General features: G+C 45.1%; 1 protein-coding gene across 2 annotated transcripts in view; it reads left to right on the top strand.

Annotated features, from left to right (window-relative positions):
• LOC139382264 (dedicator of cytokinesis protein 10-like) overlaps positions 1–15,701 on the top strand; it is a 177,212-nt gene that overhangs the window by 145,576 nt on the left and 15,935 nt on the right. For both annotated transcript variants that reach the window (XM_071126130.1, XM_071126129.1), the window contains exons 42-50: positions 741–878; positions 1,158–1,340; positions 1,603–1,713; positions 4,402–4,617; positions 7,813–7,870; positions 8,801–8,899; positions 9,713–9,819; positions 10,023–10,145; positions 10,241–10,354. In XM_071126130.1, coding sequence (XP_070982231.1) covers positions 741–878; positions 1,158–1,340; positions 1,603–1,713; positions 4,402–4,617; positions 7,813–7,870; positions 8,801–8,899; positions 9,713–9,819; positions 10,023–10,145; positions 10,241–10,354 — 1,149 coding nt within the window. The remainder of the gene's footprint in view (positions 1–740; positions 879–1,157; positions 1,341–1,602; positions 1,714–4,401; positions 4,618–7,812; positions 7,871–8,800; positions 8,900–9,712; positions 9,820–10,022; positions 10,146–10,240; positions 10,355–15,701) is intronic.

Here is a 15,701-nt window from a genome sequence, read left to right as displayed (position 1 = left end):
GTCTGAATGGTCAAACACCGATCTCTACAACCGAGAGACATGATACGGTTGCTCAATTCTGGACACTCTCTCAAAATTCCCAGGTTTCCCAGGAATCCCAGTTGGAAGATTCCCGGAATCACGAGGGAATTAACAGGAAATCTGTGAGTCCCCCAACCGGGATTTCTGGAAAACCTGGGAATTGTGGGGGAATTTTGCAATCCTAGACCGGTCATCCATGAGAGCCTATTTTAATACGCCATTGCCACCTTGTGGTTATTTCTAAGAACTACAGTGACATGGAATCCACACTAAATACCGCTCTGTTTCACTAATCATTATTGTTTCACTTCACTGAAACCGAGGTATTCCGTTTGTATTCCAAGCTAGTGATTTTATCTTCTGTTGTTCTTGTAGGTTACTGTGCACTCCTCAATCCTCAAGTTGGCTGCCCCACAATTCCTACAATTGCTATACTCTGTAAAGCAACACCAGACATGCTGTTTTGTCTGTGTTTTGACCGGAGCCATTTGCAATTCATATTATGCCTGCATCCCAAATGGCACCATTTCCTCTATATAGTGCACTACTTTTGACAAGAGCACTATAGGCCCTGGTCAAAAATAGTGCACTATATAGGTAATAGGGTAACCTTGCCCACAGACTCAATTTGTACCGCAGAGCCATCTGGTGGACGTGATTAGGAATAGGGTGCCATTTGGGAAGCACATATGTTGATTGTTGTTCTTTCCCTCCCACAGAAACAGTTACTGCAGGACGAGGGTCAGAACCTGCTGATGAAGAAGGTGTTCGACACCTTCCTCCTGTTCTTCCAGATCAATCAGTCCACCAGCACCCTGAGACACGTCTTCGCTGCCCTGCGCCTCTTCATACAGAAGGTCTCTGCACTAGCTGATTGCTCTCACACTCATACACGAACGCGTCCACACACACACTAACTGACTTTATGGACACAGAATGTATTCATAGTACATTACTGATGCTGAGCTCTCTCCTTGTCTCTCTCTTCTCTCTCGCTCTTCCTTTCTCTCCCTCTCTATTCCCCCACTCTCTCTCTCTCCCTACTTACTCCATATTTCGCTCTCTTGCTTCTTCTCTCTTTCTTCCTCCCCCATCTCTTCTCTCTGTCTCTTTCCTTACACCCTCTCTCTGTCTAGTTCCCCTCTGCGTTCTTCCAGGGTAAAGCGGACCTGTGTGGCTGCCTGTGCTACGAGATCCTGAAGTGTTGTAACCACCGCTCCAGCTCCACCCAGACTGAGGCCTCCGCACTCCTCTACTTCTTCATGAGGAAAAACTTTGAGTTCACCAAGGGAAAGTCCATCGTCCGCTCCCACCTACAGGTCAGTGGGGGGGGTGGAGGGATGTGTATGTGGGCTGTGGTTCTTGGGGTGGAGTTGGGGGGGGGCAGTGTGTGTGTGCGTCTTTATTTTCACTGTTTTGTGCGGTGAACACAGGGCCTAGATAGAGAAAGGCCAGGATGTTTCTATGGCTGTGTTTAGCAGCCGATCAGAGACCACACACACACATCGCCACACTGTTTCAGAGCGGTTGTGATTAGCACCACCTTCACTCTCTCTCCTCTCTCTTCCCCCGTCCCTTCAGTTGATCAAGGCAGTGAGTCAGCTGATAGCAGATGCTGGCATCGGGGGCTCACGCTTCCAACAGTCGTTGGCCATCATCAATAACTTTGCCAACGGAGATGCTCCTCTCAAGGTGAGAACAGGGACTGGACTGAGAATTGTGCTGCGTTCCAAATGGCACCCTATTCCCTTTATAATCCACCACTGCAACTGGCGGGGTCTCAACTTACTGTTCCGGGGTAGAATAGTAGAATACACAAGGTGCAATTTCTAAATTCAGTTGTGCATAAACAGTTTTTCTCTTGATATGTCAGTCATTGATAGTCACTCAATTAGCCCACGTCAGCAACATAAAAATGAGATTGGTAAGTTAGTCTAGCGGCCAGCTATCTAAACTTGTAGTAATCAAGGTCGAATTAATAGTCAGTCTCACTCAGATATCATATTAAAAACGGCACACATTTCTTTCCACCCTATGGCATAATTAGTAGAATTGGAAGAAATGAACTCAAACTAAAAATAGTGCATGAAATGAGTTATACAATTGCTAAAACTTCTCTCCGCCCCATGGAAAAATGTGTAGAATTGCAGCAAACTAGCTTTAAAACAGCAAAATGTTCTCTCCCTCCTATGGCAAAATGTGTAGAATTGCTGTAAATATCTTGTAAACCGCAAATTTTCCTCTCCGCCCCATGGCAAAAAAAATAGAATTGTATTTGTCACGTTTCATAAACAGGTGTAGACTAACAGTGAAATGCTTACTTACAGGCCCTTCCCAACAATGCAAAGAGAAAAAAACTGGAAAAATCGAACGATAATAACACAAGGAATAAAAACGCAATGAGTAAACCATAACTTGGCTGTATACACAGGGTACCAGTACAGAGTTGATGTGCAGGACTATTAGGTAATTGTTACGAATCCCTTTTGGCCCGACAGTCTAGGGTAGATGGTAACGAGACCCGTAACATAACTAGTGACAAAGTAAAAGTGAGAATGAAATAACCACGACAACTGAAATCTACCGTCAAACTCAGGGTTTATTAGTAAAACACACGGTAATGGGGGGGGGGGGGCAGGAAAAGGGGCTGAGCTGGACCCAAGGAAATAAATAATAAGCATCCGAAACACCCCTAAGCTAGACTAGCCTATTTCAACAACAGCTAACTAACTAACCAAAAATACAGTGGGTGGTCCGCCCAGTTCTAACTAGTGTTTTTAACAAAATTTACCTACGGGTAGTGTATGCCCATGGGCAACTTGTCTTGGTTCCCCCTTTCCCACCAGCAAACAAACACCATAACCAAAAACAATACTCACAGGTGAGGACAAAGTGATATGGAAGTGCTCAAACAAAAGAGAGCTCAATACATAAAGAGCGATAGAGAGACATAGTAGGAGAGGGTGATCTACAGTGATCTACAGACATATGGCATTTACAGAGAGATTGAGCTCTAGAGCAAACAACTGACAGGGTTTTTAAACCAAGGGAAAGGAACTGTGATTGGGTAGGAAACAGGAGGAGGTGTGTCTTCTGATTGATGATTGATTGGTGACTGATTGGGGAGTGATGATTTTCACCTGTGAGGGGGGGAAAGAGAGAAAAGAACACAGGATACATACACACACACACCCACAGGATACCTGTGTCCGTAACAGTAATTGAGGTAGATACTGTATGTAGATATAGGTAGGGATAAAGTAACTAGGCAACAGGATAGATAATAAACAGTAACAGCAGCGAATGTGATTAGTCAAAAGAGTTAGTGCAGTAGCAGAGAGAACAGTCTATGACTTGTGTGTCTTTGACCATTGATACATTGACCATGTATTTGTATTTATTATAGATCTTCCTGGGGTCCGGCAAAATGAAGGCAGTTATACACATTTAAAAACATTACAATGCATTTATTACAGCATTCACAACACACCAAGTGTCTACCCTCAGGCCCATACTCCACTACCACATATCTACAATGCAAAATTAATGTGTACTTGTGTGTGTAGTGCGTGTTCTCATGTGTGTGTATTCATGTGTCTGTGCTTATGTTTGTGTTTACTTCACAGTCCCCGCTGTTCTATAAGGTGTTTTTTTAACCTGCTTTTTAAATCTGATTCTACTGCTTGCATCAGTTACCTGATGTGGAATAGAGTTCCATGTAGTCATGGCTCTATGTAGTACTGTGCACCTCCCATAGTCTGCTCTGGACTTGGGGATTGTGAAGAGACTGGTGGCATGTCTTGTGGGGTATGCATGGGTGTCCGAGCTGTGTGCTAGTATTTTAAACAGACAGCACAGTACCTTCAGCTTGTCAACACCTCTTACAAAAACAAGTAATGAGGAAGTCAATCTCTCCTCCACTTTGAGCCATGAGAGATTGATATGCATGTCATGAATGTTAGCGCTCCGTGTACTTTTTTAAGGGCCAGCCGTGCTGCCCTGTTCTGAGCCAACTGCAATTCTCCTAAGTCCCTCTTTGTGGCACCTGACCACACGACTGAACAGTAGTCCAGGTGCGAGAAAAAAAACAGGGCTTGTAGGACCTGCATTGTTGCTTATATGGCAAATAGGGTGGCATTTGGGAGTCAGACCTAGTGTTGAGGAAGTGAGTTTTTGATTCCTCTCTTAACTCCCTCTAGTGACTAATAATGTTTGTATATGCTGCGATTGTGCATACTGCCCGTGTTTGATCGGATGTGACGTCATGTACATTGTGTCTGTAACTGAGCCTCACAGAAGCCAAAAACCCTTTGTTCTTGTTTACCACTAAAATAATAATCAAGTGTAATGTCGGTATGTATGATCCATCCGCACTCCCAGAACACACCATTCCCTGCCGAGGTGAAAGACTTGACCAAGCGGATCCGCACGGTGTTGATGGCCACGTCCCAGATGAAGGAGCACGAGAAGGACCCGGAGATGCTGGTGGACCTGCAGTACAGCCTGGCCAACTCCTACGCCAGCACCCCAGAGCTCCGGCGCACCTGGCTGGAGAGCATGGCCAAGATACACGTCCGCAACGGAGACCTCTCCGAGGTACAGTAGGACTGGGTTACTGGGATATGTTATAGGTTATGTTATGTGATGTTATGTATAGGGTGCAGAGATATGTACAGTGGGTATCATAAGTAGTCACACCCCCCCCCCCCATTTTGTTGCTTTACAAAGTCAGATTGAAATGAGAAATTTAGTTTTTTTGTCATAGAGCTACACAAAATACTCCATAATGTCAAAGTGAAAAGTAAATTCTACAAATGAATACAAATTAAATAACAAAAATATAGGCATGGCATAAGTATTCACTGAACAAAACTATAAACGCAGCGTGCAAGAATTTCAAAATGTTTACTTAGTTACAGTTCATATAAGGAAATCAGTCAATTTAAATAAATACATTAGGCCATAATCTATGGATTTTACATGACTGATAATACAGATATGCACCTGTTGTTCACAGATGCCTTAATGATAGGTAGTGGCGTGGATCAGACCACCATTTGCCTCGAGCACAACACATCTCCTTCACATAGAGTTGATCAGACTGTTGATTGTGGACTGTGTAATGTTGTGCCACTCCTCTTCAATGGCTGTGAGAAGTTGCTGGATATTGGCGGGGACTGGAACACACTGTTGTACACGTTGATCCAGAGCATCCTAAACATGCTCAATGGGTGACATGTTTGGTGAGTATGCAGGCCATGGAAGAACTGGGACATTTTCAGCGTCCAGGAGTTGTGTACAGATCCTTGAGACATTATCATGCTGAAACATGAGGTGATGGTAGCAGATGAATGTCACGACAATGGACCTCAGGATCTCTTCACGGTATATCTGTGCATTCAAATTGCCATCGATAAAATGCAATTGTGTTCGTTGTCCTTAGCTTATGCCTGCCCATATCATATCCCAACCGCCACCATGGGGCACTCTGGTCACAATGTTGATATTAGCAAACCGCTTGCCCACACAACGCCAGACACGCTGCCTGCCATCTGTCCGGCACAGTTGAAACTTCTCCAGATAATAAACAGTGAGGAGCAGTAGTGTACAAAACAAATCGGAGGGGTGTCAATGTAATAGTCCGGTGTCTATTTGATTAATTGTTCAGCAGTCTTATGGCTTGGGGTAGAAGCTGTTAAGGAGCCTTTTGGTCCTAGACATGGCGCTCTGTTTCTGTGCTACTGCACAGCAAGCGGTACCGGTCTATGACTTGGGTGACTGGAGTCTTTGACAATTTTATAGACTTTCCTCTGACACTGCCTTTTATGTAGGTCCTGGTTTGCAGGAAGCTTGGCCCCAGTGATGTACTGGGCCGTACGCACTACCTTCTGTAGCGCCTTACGATCAGATGCCGAGCAGGCGATGATGCACCTGGTCAGGATGCTCTCGATGGTGAGGCTGTAGAACCTTTTGAGGAGCTGAGGAACCATGCCAATTAATTTCAGTCTCCCGAGGGGGAAAAGGTTTTGTCGTGCCCTCTTCATGACTGTCTTGGTGTGTTTGGACCATGATAGATTGTTGGTGATGTGGACACCAAGGAACTTAACTCTCGACCCGCTCCAATACAGAGGACCAAGTACACACCCCTGAGGGGCCCCAGTGTTGAGGATCAGCATGGCAGATGTGTTGTTATCTACCCTTACCACCTGGGGGCGGCCCGTCAGGAAGTCCAGGATCCAGCTGCATTGGGGGGGGGGGGGGGGTTTAGTCCCAGGGTCCTTAGCTTAGTGATGAGCTTTGTGGGCACTATGGTGTTGAACACTGAGCTGTAGTCAACAAACAGCATTCTCACATAGGTGTTCCTTTTGTCTAGGTGGGAAAGGTCAGTGTGGAGTGCAATTGAGATTGCGTCATCTGTGGATCTGTTGGGGTGGTATGCGAATTGGAGTGGGTCTAGGATATCCGGGAGGATGCTGTTGATGTGAGCCATGACCAGCCTTTCAAAGCACTTCATGGCTACCGACATGAGTGCCACGGGGCGGTAATCATTTAGGCAGGTTACCTTTGCTTCCTTGTGCACATGGACCATGGTGGTCTGCTTTAAACACGTAGGTATTACAGACTCAGTCAGGGAGAGGTTGAAAAGAGGTTGAAAATGTCAGTGAAGACACTTGCCAGTTGGTCCGCACATGCTTTGAGTACACGTCCTGGTAATCCATCTGGCCCCGCGGCTTTGTGAATGTTGACCGGTTTAATGGTCTTGCTCACATCAGCTACCGAGAGTGTTATCACACAGTCATCCAGAACAGCTGGTGCCCTCGTGCACCAGTACCAGGATAAAAATAAAAAAGATGGAGCTAAACACAAGCATAATCCTAGAGGATGCTTTCCACCAGACACTGGGATACAAATTCGCCTTTCAGCAGGACACTACGCTACAACACAAGGCCAAATCTACACTAGGGTTGCTTACCAAGCAGACAGTGAATGTGCCAAGTTACAGTTTTGACTTCCATCTGCTTGAAAATCTATGGCAAGACTTGAAAATTGCTGTGTAGCCATGACCCCCAACACCTTGACAAGAGCTTGAAGAATTTTGAAAATAATAATGGGCAAATATTGCACAATCCAGGTGTGCGAAGCACTTAAAGACTAACCCAGGAAGACTCACAGCTGTAATCGCTGCCAAAGGTGTTTCTAACATGTATTGACTCGGAGGTGAATACGGATCTAATCAAGGAATATTAGTATTTCATTTTTCATTACTTTTTAAGAAATGTTAGAATTATTTCCGTACTTTGACATTAAAGAATATTTTGTGTAGATTTACATTATTCATAATTAATTCATCATTAACTTTTGGTTCATGCATGTGACTTCATCTTGAAACTGAGATATGACCATCCATTCTCAAAGCAATGTTCTGGGCATACAGCCAAATTGCTTATACTGACAGTGAGGACTCACTGTATCATCCCACCTCTGACAACAATGGAACATTTTTAGGGGGTAATTCAAACTACTTGAGACTTCCACAGTGTTTATAATGCACTTGCCAAGACTAGGGTTGTTACACTGTGAAAGTGTTCAGGGGCCATATCAGAGCATCTCAGAGTAGGAGTACTGATCTAGAATCATCTCCCCCTGTCCATGTAGTCTTGTAAATTGTGATCTAAAAGTCAGAACTGATCCTAGATCCAGCACTCCTACTGTGGGACACCTAGTTAATGATGTGTTGGTATCTGTGATTAAGCTGTTCACCTCTTTCCCTCCTGTTCGTCTGTCCCTCAGGCGGCCATGTGTTACATCCACATCTCAGCCCTGATCGCTGAGTCCCTCAAGAGGAGAGGTGAGAACAGCCCGGTGGGCCGCAACATGCCAGTGCTGCTGACAAGCTTCTGCAGATGTGTATGTGTGCGTGCGTGTGCTCTCTAGCGTGTGCGTGTGGAGAACCTCTAACCACTGCTTGTGAGTCTTCTGGCCCCTCTGCCCATCGATTGGCTGGACAGCATGTGTGACATCATCATTCAGTACTGTGTGCATATGGCTACTGTAAGCCTCTCTGCGCAAACATTTGTTTCTAACGACTTTGTCTGCGTGTGTAGGGGTGGAAATGGTATGAGTGTGTTGATATGTGTGTGTCTGTGCGTGCATGCTTGTGTCTGTGCGCGTGTGTGTATACATGTATTTGCATGTATATGCTTGTGGATTTGTTATACACTGTGTATGTGTGCATGCTTTTGTGTGTTGGCATATGACTTATTTGGGTGTGAGAAGAGAAGTTAGTCAGAGCTGAGTTTTGTGTGTCACAACCCCACTGTCTGGAAAACAATGACATCATCCAAACAGTGCACAGAGACCTCTATGTGCCACAGTACTGGCCATCTACTCTTTACTCTCTCACACACAAACATGGGCTGCGTCCCAAATAGCACCCTATGTTTGTGTATGAGAGGGTAAAGAGTGGATAAGGTGCCATTTGGGACGTAGCCGGCGTCTGCTGCTGTGAGTGCGACTTCACCTCCTCTCGTGTGTAGTGTGCACTACTATGACGTGGGAAGGTGGTGTCTCCATCTGCACGTGTGTGTGTGCTTGCTAGCCCATGCTTCACCGTTCAGAGCCTGAGCCGTCATCTCTCGCTCTCGCTTTCCGCCGCTCGCCGTGTGTGGAGAGCATGCCCTGTAAAGCACTGGCTTGTCGTGAAGTGAAAAAACGCAAAACAGCAAGTGGAAAGTTAAATTGTGTAGAGTAAACTCCTATATTCCTCCTTATAACGCAGGCTACTGGAAACCTGACAAGGCCAGGATGTCAAGTGTGGTTCCTGAGGAGCCCAATGTCATTAACTGTAGCCCCTTACTAACCCCTCGAGATGGAGAAAGTGAGTGTGCCGCCCTGGGGCCGGCCATGGAACAGGGATGCGTAAAGGGTGGGGGGGATTCAAGCTATGCTTACTTCAGAATCAGAACTTTATTCGCCACGTACATTTACATCTACCAGGAATTTAACGTTGTGAAATGGTGCTGACAGCAATAAACAGAGTATGTAGAACGTACACATAATCTACATACAGTATACAATATAGATAGTGAAAACCGTTTACTTAAAAACACCAGGACCAATCTTTGACAACAACTAGCAGAATGGAATCTACATTTGTACAGGTTCACAGTGTAATGTTTTGAAGTCCACTGAAATTGCTTTGCAATACCACTTAGAATGAAGCAATGTATTGGACACTCATTCTAAGAGGTATGCTGAACAAACGCTATGACTCAAAAGACTAACAGAATGGAGTACAGTGTTTTGAAGTCCACTGATTTTGCCTTTACTATTGAAAGATGTCTGGATGTCTGTGGTCTACCTTGCCTTTTGAGAGATGCCTTTATTGATGTCCACCCAAGTTTCACTTGATATGTGTACAGAAAGCACGCTCACAATGAATGGAGTTACTGTTCTTTGTTTGAGGTTTGTTGATATGGAACACAAGGAATGTTAAGTACCACAGTGTTAGTGTGTGTGTGTGTGTGTGTGTGTGTGTGTGTGTGTGTGTGTGTGTGTGTGTGTGTGTGTGTGTGTGTGTGTGTGTGAGTTAGCGAGAGTGTGTGGTGTATGGGTTCACCATCGGATGATAACATGCACACAAGCATGATGTCCCTCCTTCTCTGATGTCATATCCTGTGTGAAACCTCAGCGTCGTTCTCCATGGGCTGGGCGGCCTTCCTGTGCATCTCACCGAACGTGAAGGAAGAGGGGGCCATGAAAGAGGACACAGGGACTCAAGATACCCCCTACACTGAGGTACCTTCACCCCTACTGGGTCCAGTACAAAGAATTGTATAGAATTTTCAGCTCAGATTTGGAAGATCATTCAATGACAATACAATGCAGAACCTGACAAGAGAAGCATGATATTTGAGATGCGTCCTTGTAGTTTATTGTATAGATTTATCTATCTACTTTTCTTCTCTGTACCTTGCGTCCTATACTTCCTGTGTATGTAGGATACTCTAGTGGAGCAGCTGGAGCTGTGTGTGGACTACCTGTGGAAGTCTGAGAGGCACGAGCTCATCGCCGATATCAACAAGCCCGTCATTGCCGTCTTTGAAAAGAGGCGAGATTTCAAGGTGACTGGGTGGATAGGACAAGGTTGTTTCTTTACCAGGCCAGAAACACTCGGACAGGAAGGGGATAGTTGTGACATTTTGTGTGTGATCCACAGAGGCTATCGGAGCTGTACTACGACATCCACCGCTCCTACCTGAAGGTGACAGAGGTCGTGAACTCTGAGAAGCGTCTGTTTGGCCGATACTACCGCGTGGCGTTCTATGGACTGGTAAGTGCCATCAGAGCCACAGAAAACAATGAAAATGACAAACACACCTTATAGAAAGGTGTGTGTTTACCATGTTCCTAGCCTGAGTGCCAGTCTGTTTGTGCTATCATACTAACTCCTTGTTACTCATTGTCATGTTTGGCATCGATCTGGATCGCACACACAGACTGGCTCTCAGGCTAGCATGTACCATCCCTGCTCCGGGATTCAATCCTTCAGGTCTCGGGAGGAGGAAATGTCACACCGCAATGCGCTAGCTTCAACTAGCGTCTACTAGCTTGATAGCCTCCACATCTGCAGCATACATGCTATAGCTATAGCCCTCTGGTATCAACCCAGACCCATAGGTATTCTCACCGAGTATCTGTCTTTTGTCGCATAACTCCTACATTCAATAAGCTGGTTGGACTCATCTTAGAAGAGCCTGAATCCTTTAAACATTTAACCTTTGGTGAATGGGGAGAGGGGTGGATCACAACTTGTCTCTTTAATTCCTCCATCTGATCTTTTTCTTTTCTTCCTTTTGGTTTTTCTGTATCAAGATTGCGGTAAGTTTTTGTCTCTCTTTTTGTTTCCTACGTTCTCTCTTCCCTCTCTTCTCCCTTCACCGGTAGTAACTTCTCTAACCTGTCTTCTAAGATATATGATATGTATACCTACCGGGGTTTGGGGTTGATTCTATATCAATTCAGAATAAAGTGGGGAAAAAATGTCCCTCATTTAAAAGAGATGAGGAAATGAATAAGGGAATTGTAATGTCAGTTTACTTCCTAAATTGAAGGAGCTTAAATAGAATTTATCCCAACCCTGAGACCTACCCCGATACCCACATCCTATAATCTCCAGTAATCTTTTTCTCTTCAATGATCCCAATCTCTAATCTCTAGCTCCTGTGAACAGATCTTAGAACAGTTGGTGTCAAGATGACATAGCAGCATACATGCAGGCAGTCCAGACCAGGGCCTGTATTCACAAAGCATCTCAGAGTGGGACTGCTGCTTTTAGGATCTGTTTAGCATTTTAAGTCATAATGAATTAGAGGGGCGACCTGATCCTAGATCAGCACTTCTACTCTGAGACACTTTATGAATACGGCCCTGGTAATGAATGTTGGAATGGAGGGCTCTTTCACAACTTATCTCTCCTCGATTCCTCGCAGCCTCCTCTCCAAACCGAGGGTCCGAGTGAAGGGACCCTGGACTAGGGTTTGAATATATTCCCGGTATTTTACAAATGTTCCACCCCTAGAGTAAATCACTTTTTTCCCCAGGTATCCCGGTATTTCCTGCCAAAACCGTAAGTGTCATTCAAAAGCATATGAAGCAGGGCCTCCTGAATAGGTCTAAGGAACTGCATCAGAGTGCTCGCTGTACCACTAGAGATCCTGGTTCGTATCCAGGCTCTGTCGCAGCCGGCCACGACCGGGAGACCCATGCATCGTCCAGGTTAGGGGAGAGTTTGAACGGCTGGTATGTCCACTGACACGGTCGCCAGGTGTTTCCTCCGACAATTTGGTGCGGCTGGCTTCCTGATTAAGCGGGCATTGTGTCAAGAGGCAGGGTCGCGTTTCGAAGGCTCTCGACGTTCACCTCTCCCGAGTCCGTAAGGGAGTTGCAGCGATGGTACAAGACTAACTACCAATTGGATACCACAAAATTGGGGAGGCAGAGGGGACTTTTTTTTAAAAAAGCATTTAAAGCATATATCTGGTTTTTATTAGAGCTTTAATCGAAAATTCAAGCCTGATGTTGGATAACGGCACAATCATTTGGCCTTTTTTGGGCTAGGGCTCATAAAATGTCTTTAATGTGTGGCTTATACATTAAAGACATTTTATGAGCCCAAGCCCAAATAAGCCCAAATGATTGTGCTGTTATCCAATACATATATGATATATAGGCTACTGCACATTACGCACAACAAAAAAACATGAAATCCCGTTTTGTAGCTACCAATATGCTCTCTTGGGTAAATAAATGAAACTAGCTCCAGTAGGATATTTCTGAGTGTGAACTGTATTACTGTACTGTATTGTATTATTGGACTGGAATTACGCACCTCGTTCAAACCATGATAAAGCTGAGAGAACATGTGATTCTGGTGCCGCACATGCGACCTACAAAGTTGCAAGCATAGGCTAGCGAATTTGGTTTTAATTTTGAAATATAACAGAGCCTATTTGTATAATTAGTAGGCTGACTCATAATAATATTTCCCTTAATGTTATAAGCCTACCTCCTCTTTCTATTGTAGTTGCCTCATTCCTTCCTCGCTTTCAATCATTCTAATGACATGCTTTAATAATATAGGTCTAGAATCAGATGTGGACGGCTTTCATTTCTCTTCACGAAGATTGAATGGTTATGGGTCTGAATGAATAACTACTATAGCCTACCGCCATTGCACGCTCGCTCTTCTTTCAACCTGCCCATGAGTTCTATTGGCTGCTGTATTAAACATTCAGAAAAAAAAATTGATTGTGTCCCTCTTCGAATTGTCTATTGGTATAACAAATACCCCCCAACAAGCTATTTTTGGTCTATCTTTTCCTGCATGGGACTCCAAGAGCTAAGGAGCTTTTGTTAAGGAGAGAGGCCAGCGGAGCACAGGTGCATGCACATTGCCCAATCGCCAGAGGCTAGTTAGAAGCTTATTATGCATAACCCCTCATTCATTACCTGAAAGAGGTAGGCTAGGACATATACAGCTCTGGAAAAAATAAAGAGACCACTGCAAAATGATCCGTTTCTCTGGTTTTACTATTTATAGGTATGTGTTTGAGTAAAATTAACATTTTGGTTTTATTCTATAAACTACTGACAACATTTCTCCCAAATTCCAAATAAATATATTGTCATTTAGAGCATTTATTTACAGAAAATGACAACTGGTCAGAATAACAAAAAAAGATAGTGTTGTCAGACCTCGAATAATGCAAATAAAATAAGTTCATATTCATTTTTAAACAACACAATACTAATGTTTTAACTGAGGAAGAGTTCAGAAATCAATATTTGGAATAACCCTGATTTTCAATCACAGCTTTCATGCATCTTGGCATGCTCTCCACCAGTCTTTCACGTTGACTTCCGGCGCCGACAGAGATGGCGCCTCGCTTCACGTTCCTAGGAAACTATGCAGTATTTTGTTTTTTTATGTGTTATTTCTTAGGTTTTATTACATACAGTCGGGAGGAACTGCTGGATATAAGAGCAACGTCAACTCACCATCATTAAGACCAGGAATACGACTTTCCAGAAGCGGGTCCTGTGTTTTGCCCACCACCCAGGACAAAGGATCGGATCCCAGCCGGCGAACCAAAACTATTACGCCATAAAAGGGGCAGACGAAGCAGTCTTCTGGTCAGGCTCCGGAGACGGGCACATCGCGCACCGCTCCCCAGCATACAGGAACTCAAGTCCTTCTGTTCACCTGACTTAGAATTCCTCACAATCAAATGTCGAACCCATTATCTACCAAGAGAATTCTCTTCGATTATAAACACAGCCGCATATATTCCCCCCCAAGCAGACACATCGATGGCCCTGAACAAACTTTATTTGACTCTATGTAAACTGGAAATCACATATCCTGAGGCTGCATTCCTTGTAGCTGGGGATTTTAACAAGGCTAATCTGAAAACAAGACTCCCTAAATTCTATCAGCATATCGATTGTGCTACCAGGGTTGGTGAAACCCTGGATCATTGTTATTCTAACTTCCGCGACGCATATAAGGACCTCCCCCACCCTCCTTTCGGAAAAGCTGACCAGGACACCATTTTGTTGCTTCCAGCCTATAGACAGAGACTAAAACAGGAAACTCCTTCGCTCAGGACTGTTCAATGCTGGTCCGACCAATCTGATTCCACACTTCAAGATTGCTTCGATCACGTGGATTGGGATATGTTCCGCATTGCGTCAACAATATTGATGAATACGCTGATTCGGTGAGCGAGTTTATTAGCAAGTGCATCGGCGATGTCGTACCCACAGCAACTATTAAAACATTCCCAAACCAGAAACCGTGGCTTGATGGCAGCATTCACGCAACACTGAAAGCGCAAACCACTGCTTTTAACCAGGGCAAGGTGACCTGAAACATGACCGATTTAAAAAAGTGTAGCTATTCCCTCCGCAAGGCAATCAAACAAGCTTAGCGTCAGCATGGAGACAAAGTAGAGTCGCAATTCAACGGCTCAGACACAAGAGGTATGTGGCAGGGTCTACAGTCAATCACGGACTACAAAAAGAAAACCAGCCCCGTTGTGGACCAGGATGTCTTGCTCCCAGACAGACTAAACAACTTCTTTGCTCGCTTTGAGGACAATACAGTGCCACTGACACGGCCCGCTACCAAAACCTGCGGAATCTCCTCCACTGCAGCCGACGTGAGTAAAACATTTAAACGCGTTAACCCTCGCAAGGCTGCAGGCCCAGACGGCATCCCCAGCCGCATCCTCAGAGCATGCGCAGACCACCTGGCTGGTGTGTTTACGGACATATTCAATCAATCCTTATCTCACATGCTTCAAGAGGGCCACCATTGTTCCTGTTCCCAAGAAAGCGAAGGTAACTGAGCTAAACGACTACCGCCCCGTAGCACTCACTTCCGTCATCATGAAGTGCTTTGAGATACTAGTCAAGGACCATATCACCTCCACCCTACCTGACACCCTAGACCCACTCCAATTTGCTTACCGCCCCAAAAAGTCTACAGACGATGCAATCGCAACCACACTGCACACTGCCCTAACCCATCTGGACAAGAGGAATTCCTATTTGAGAATGCTGTTCATCGACTACAGCTCAGCATTTAACACTATAGTACCCTCCAAACTCGTCATCAAGCTCGCGACCCTGGATCTCGACCCTGCCCTGTGAAACTGGGTACTGGACTTCCTGACGGGCCGCCCCCAGGTGGTGAGTGTAGGTAACAACATCTCCACCCACTGATCCTCAACACTGGGGCCTCACAAGGGTGCGTTCTGAGCCCACTCCTGTACTCCCTGTTCACCCACAACTGCGTGGCCATGCACGCCTCCAACTCAATCATCAAGTTTGCAGACGACACTACAGTGGTAGGCTTGATTACCAACAACAACGAGATGGCCTACAGGGAGGAGGTGAGGGCCCTCGGAGTGTGGTGTCAGGAAAATAACCTCACACTCAACGTCAACAAAATAAAGGAGATGATCGTGGACTTCAGGAAACAGCAGAGGAAGCACCCCCCTATCCACATCGATGGGACAGTAGTGTAGAGGTTAGTAAGTTTTAAATTCCTCAGCGTACACATCACGGACAAACTGAATTGGTCCACCCACACAGACAGTGTGGTGAAGAAGGCG

This window comes from Oncorhynchus clarkii, chromosome 24, assembly GCF_045791955.1.
Source record: "Oncorhynchus clarkii lewisi isolate Uvic-CL-2024 chromosome 24, UVic_Ocla_1.0, whole genome shotgun sequence".
Lineage (NCBI taxonomy): Eukaryota > Metazoa > Chordata > Actinopteri > Salmoniformes > Salmonidae > Oncorhynchus > Oncorhynchus clarkii.
Note: the sequence above shows the minus strand (reverse complement) of the source record. Positions and strands in the feature narration are given on the sequence as shown.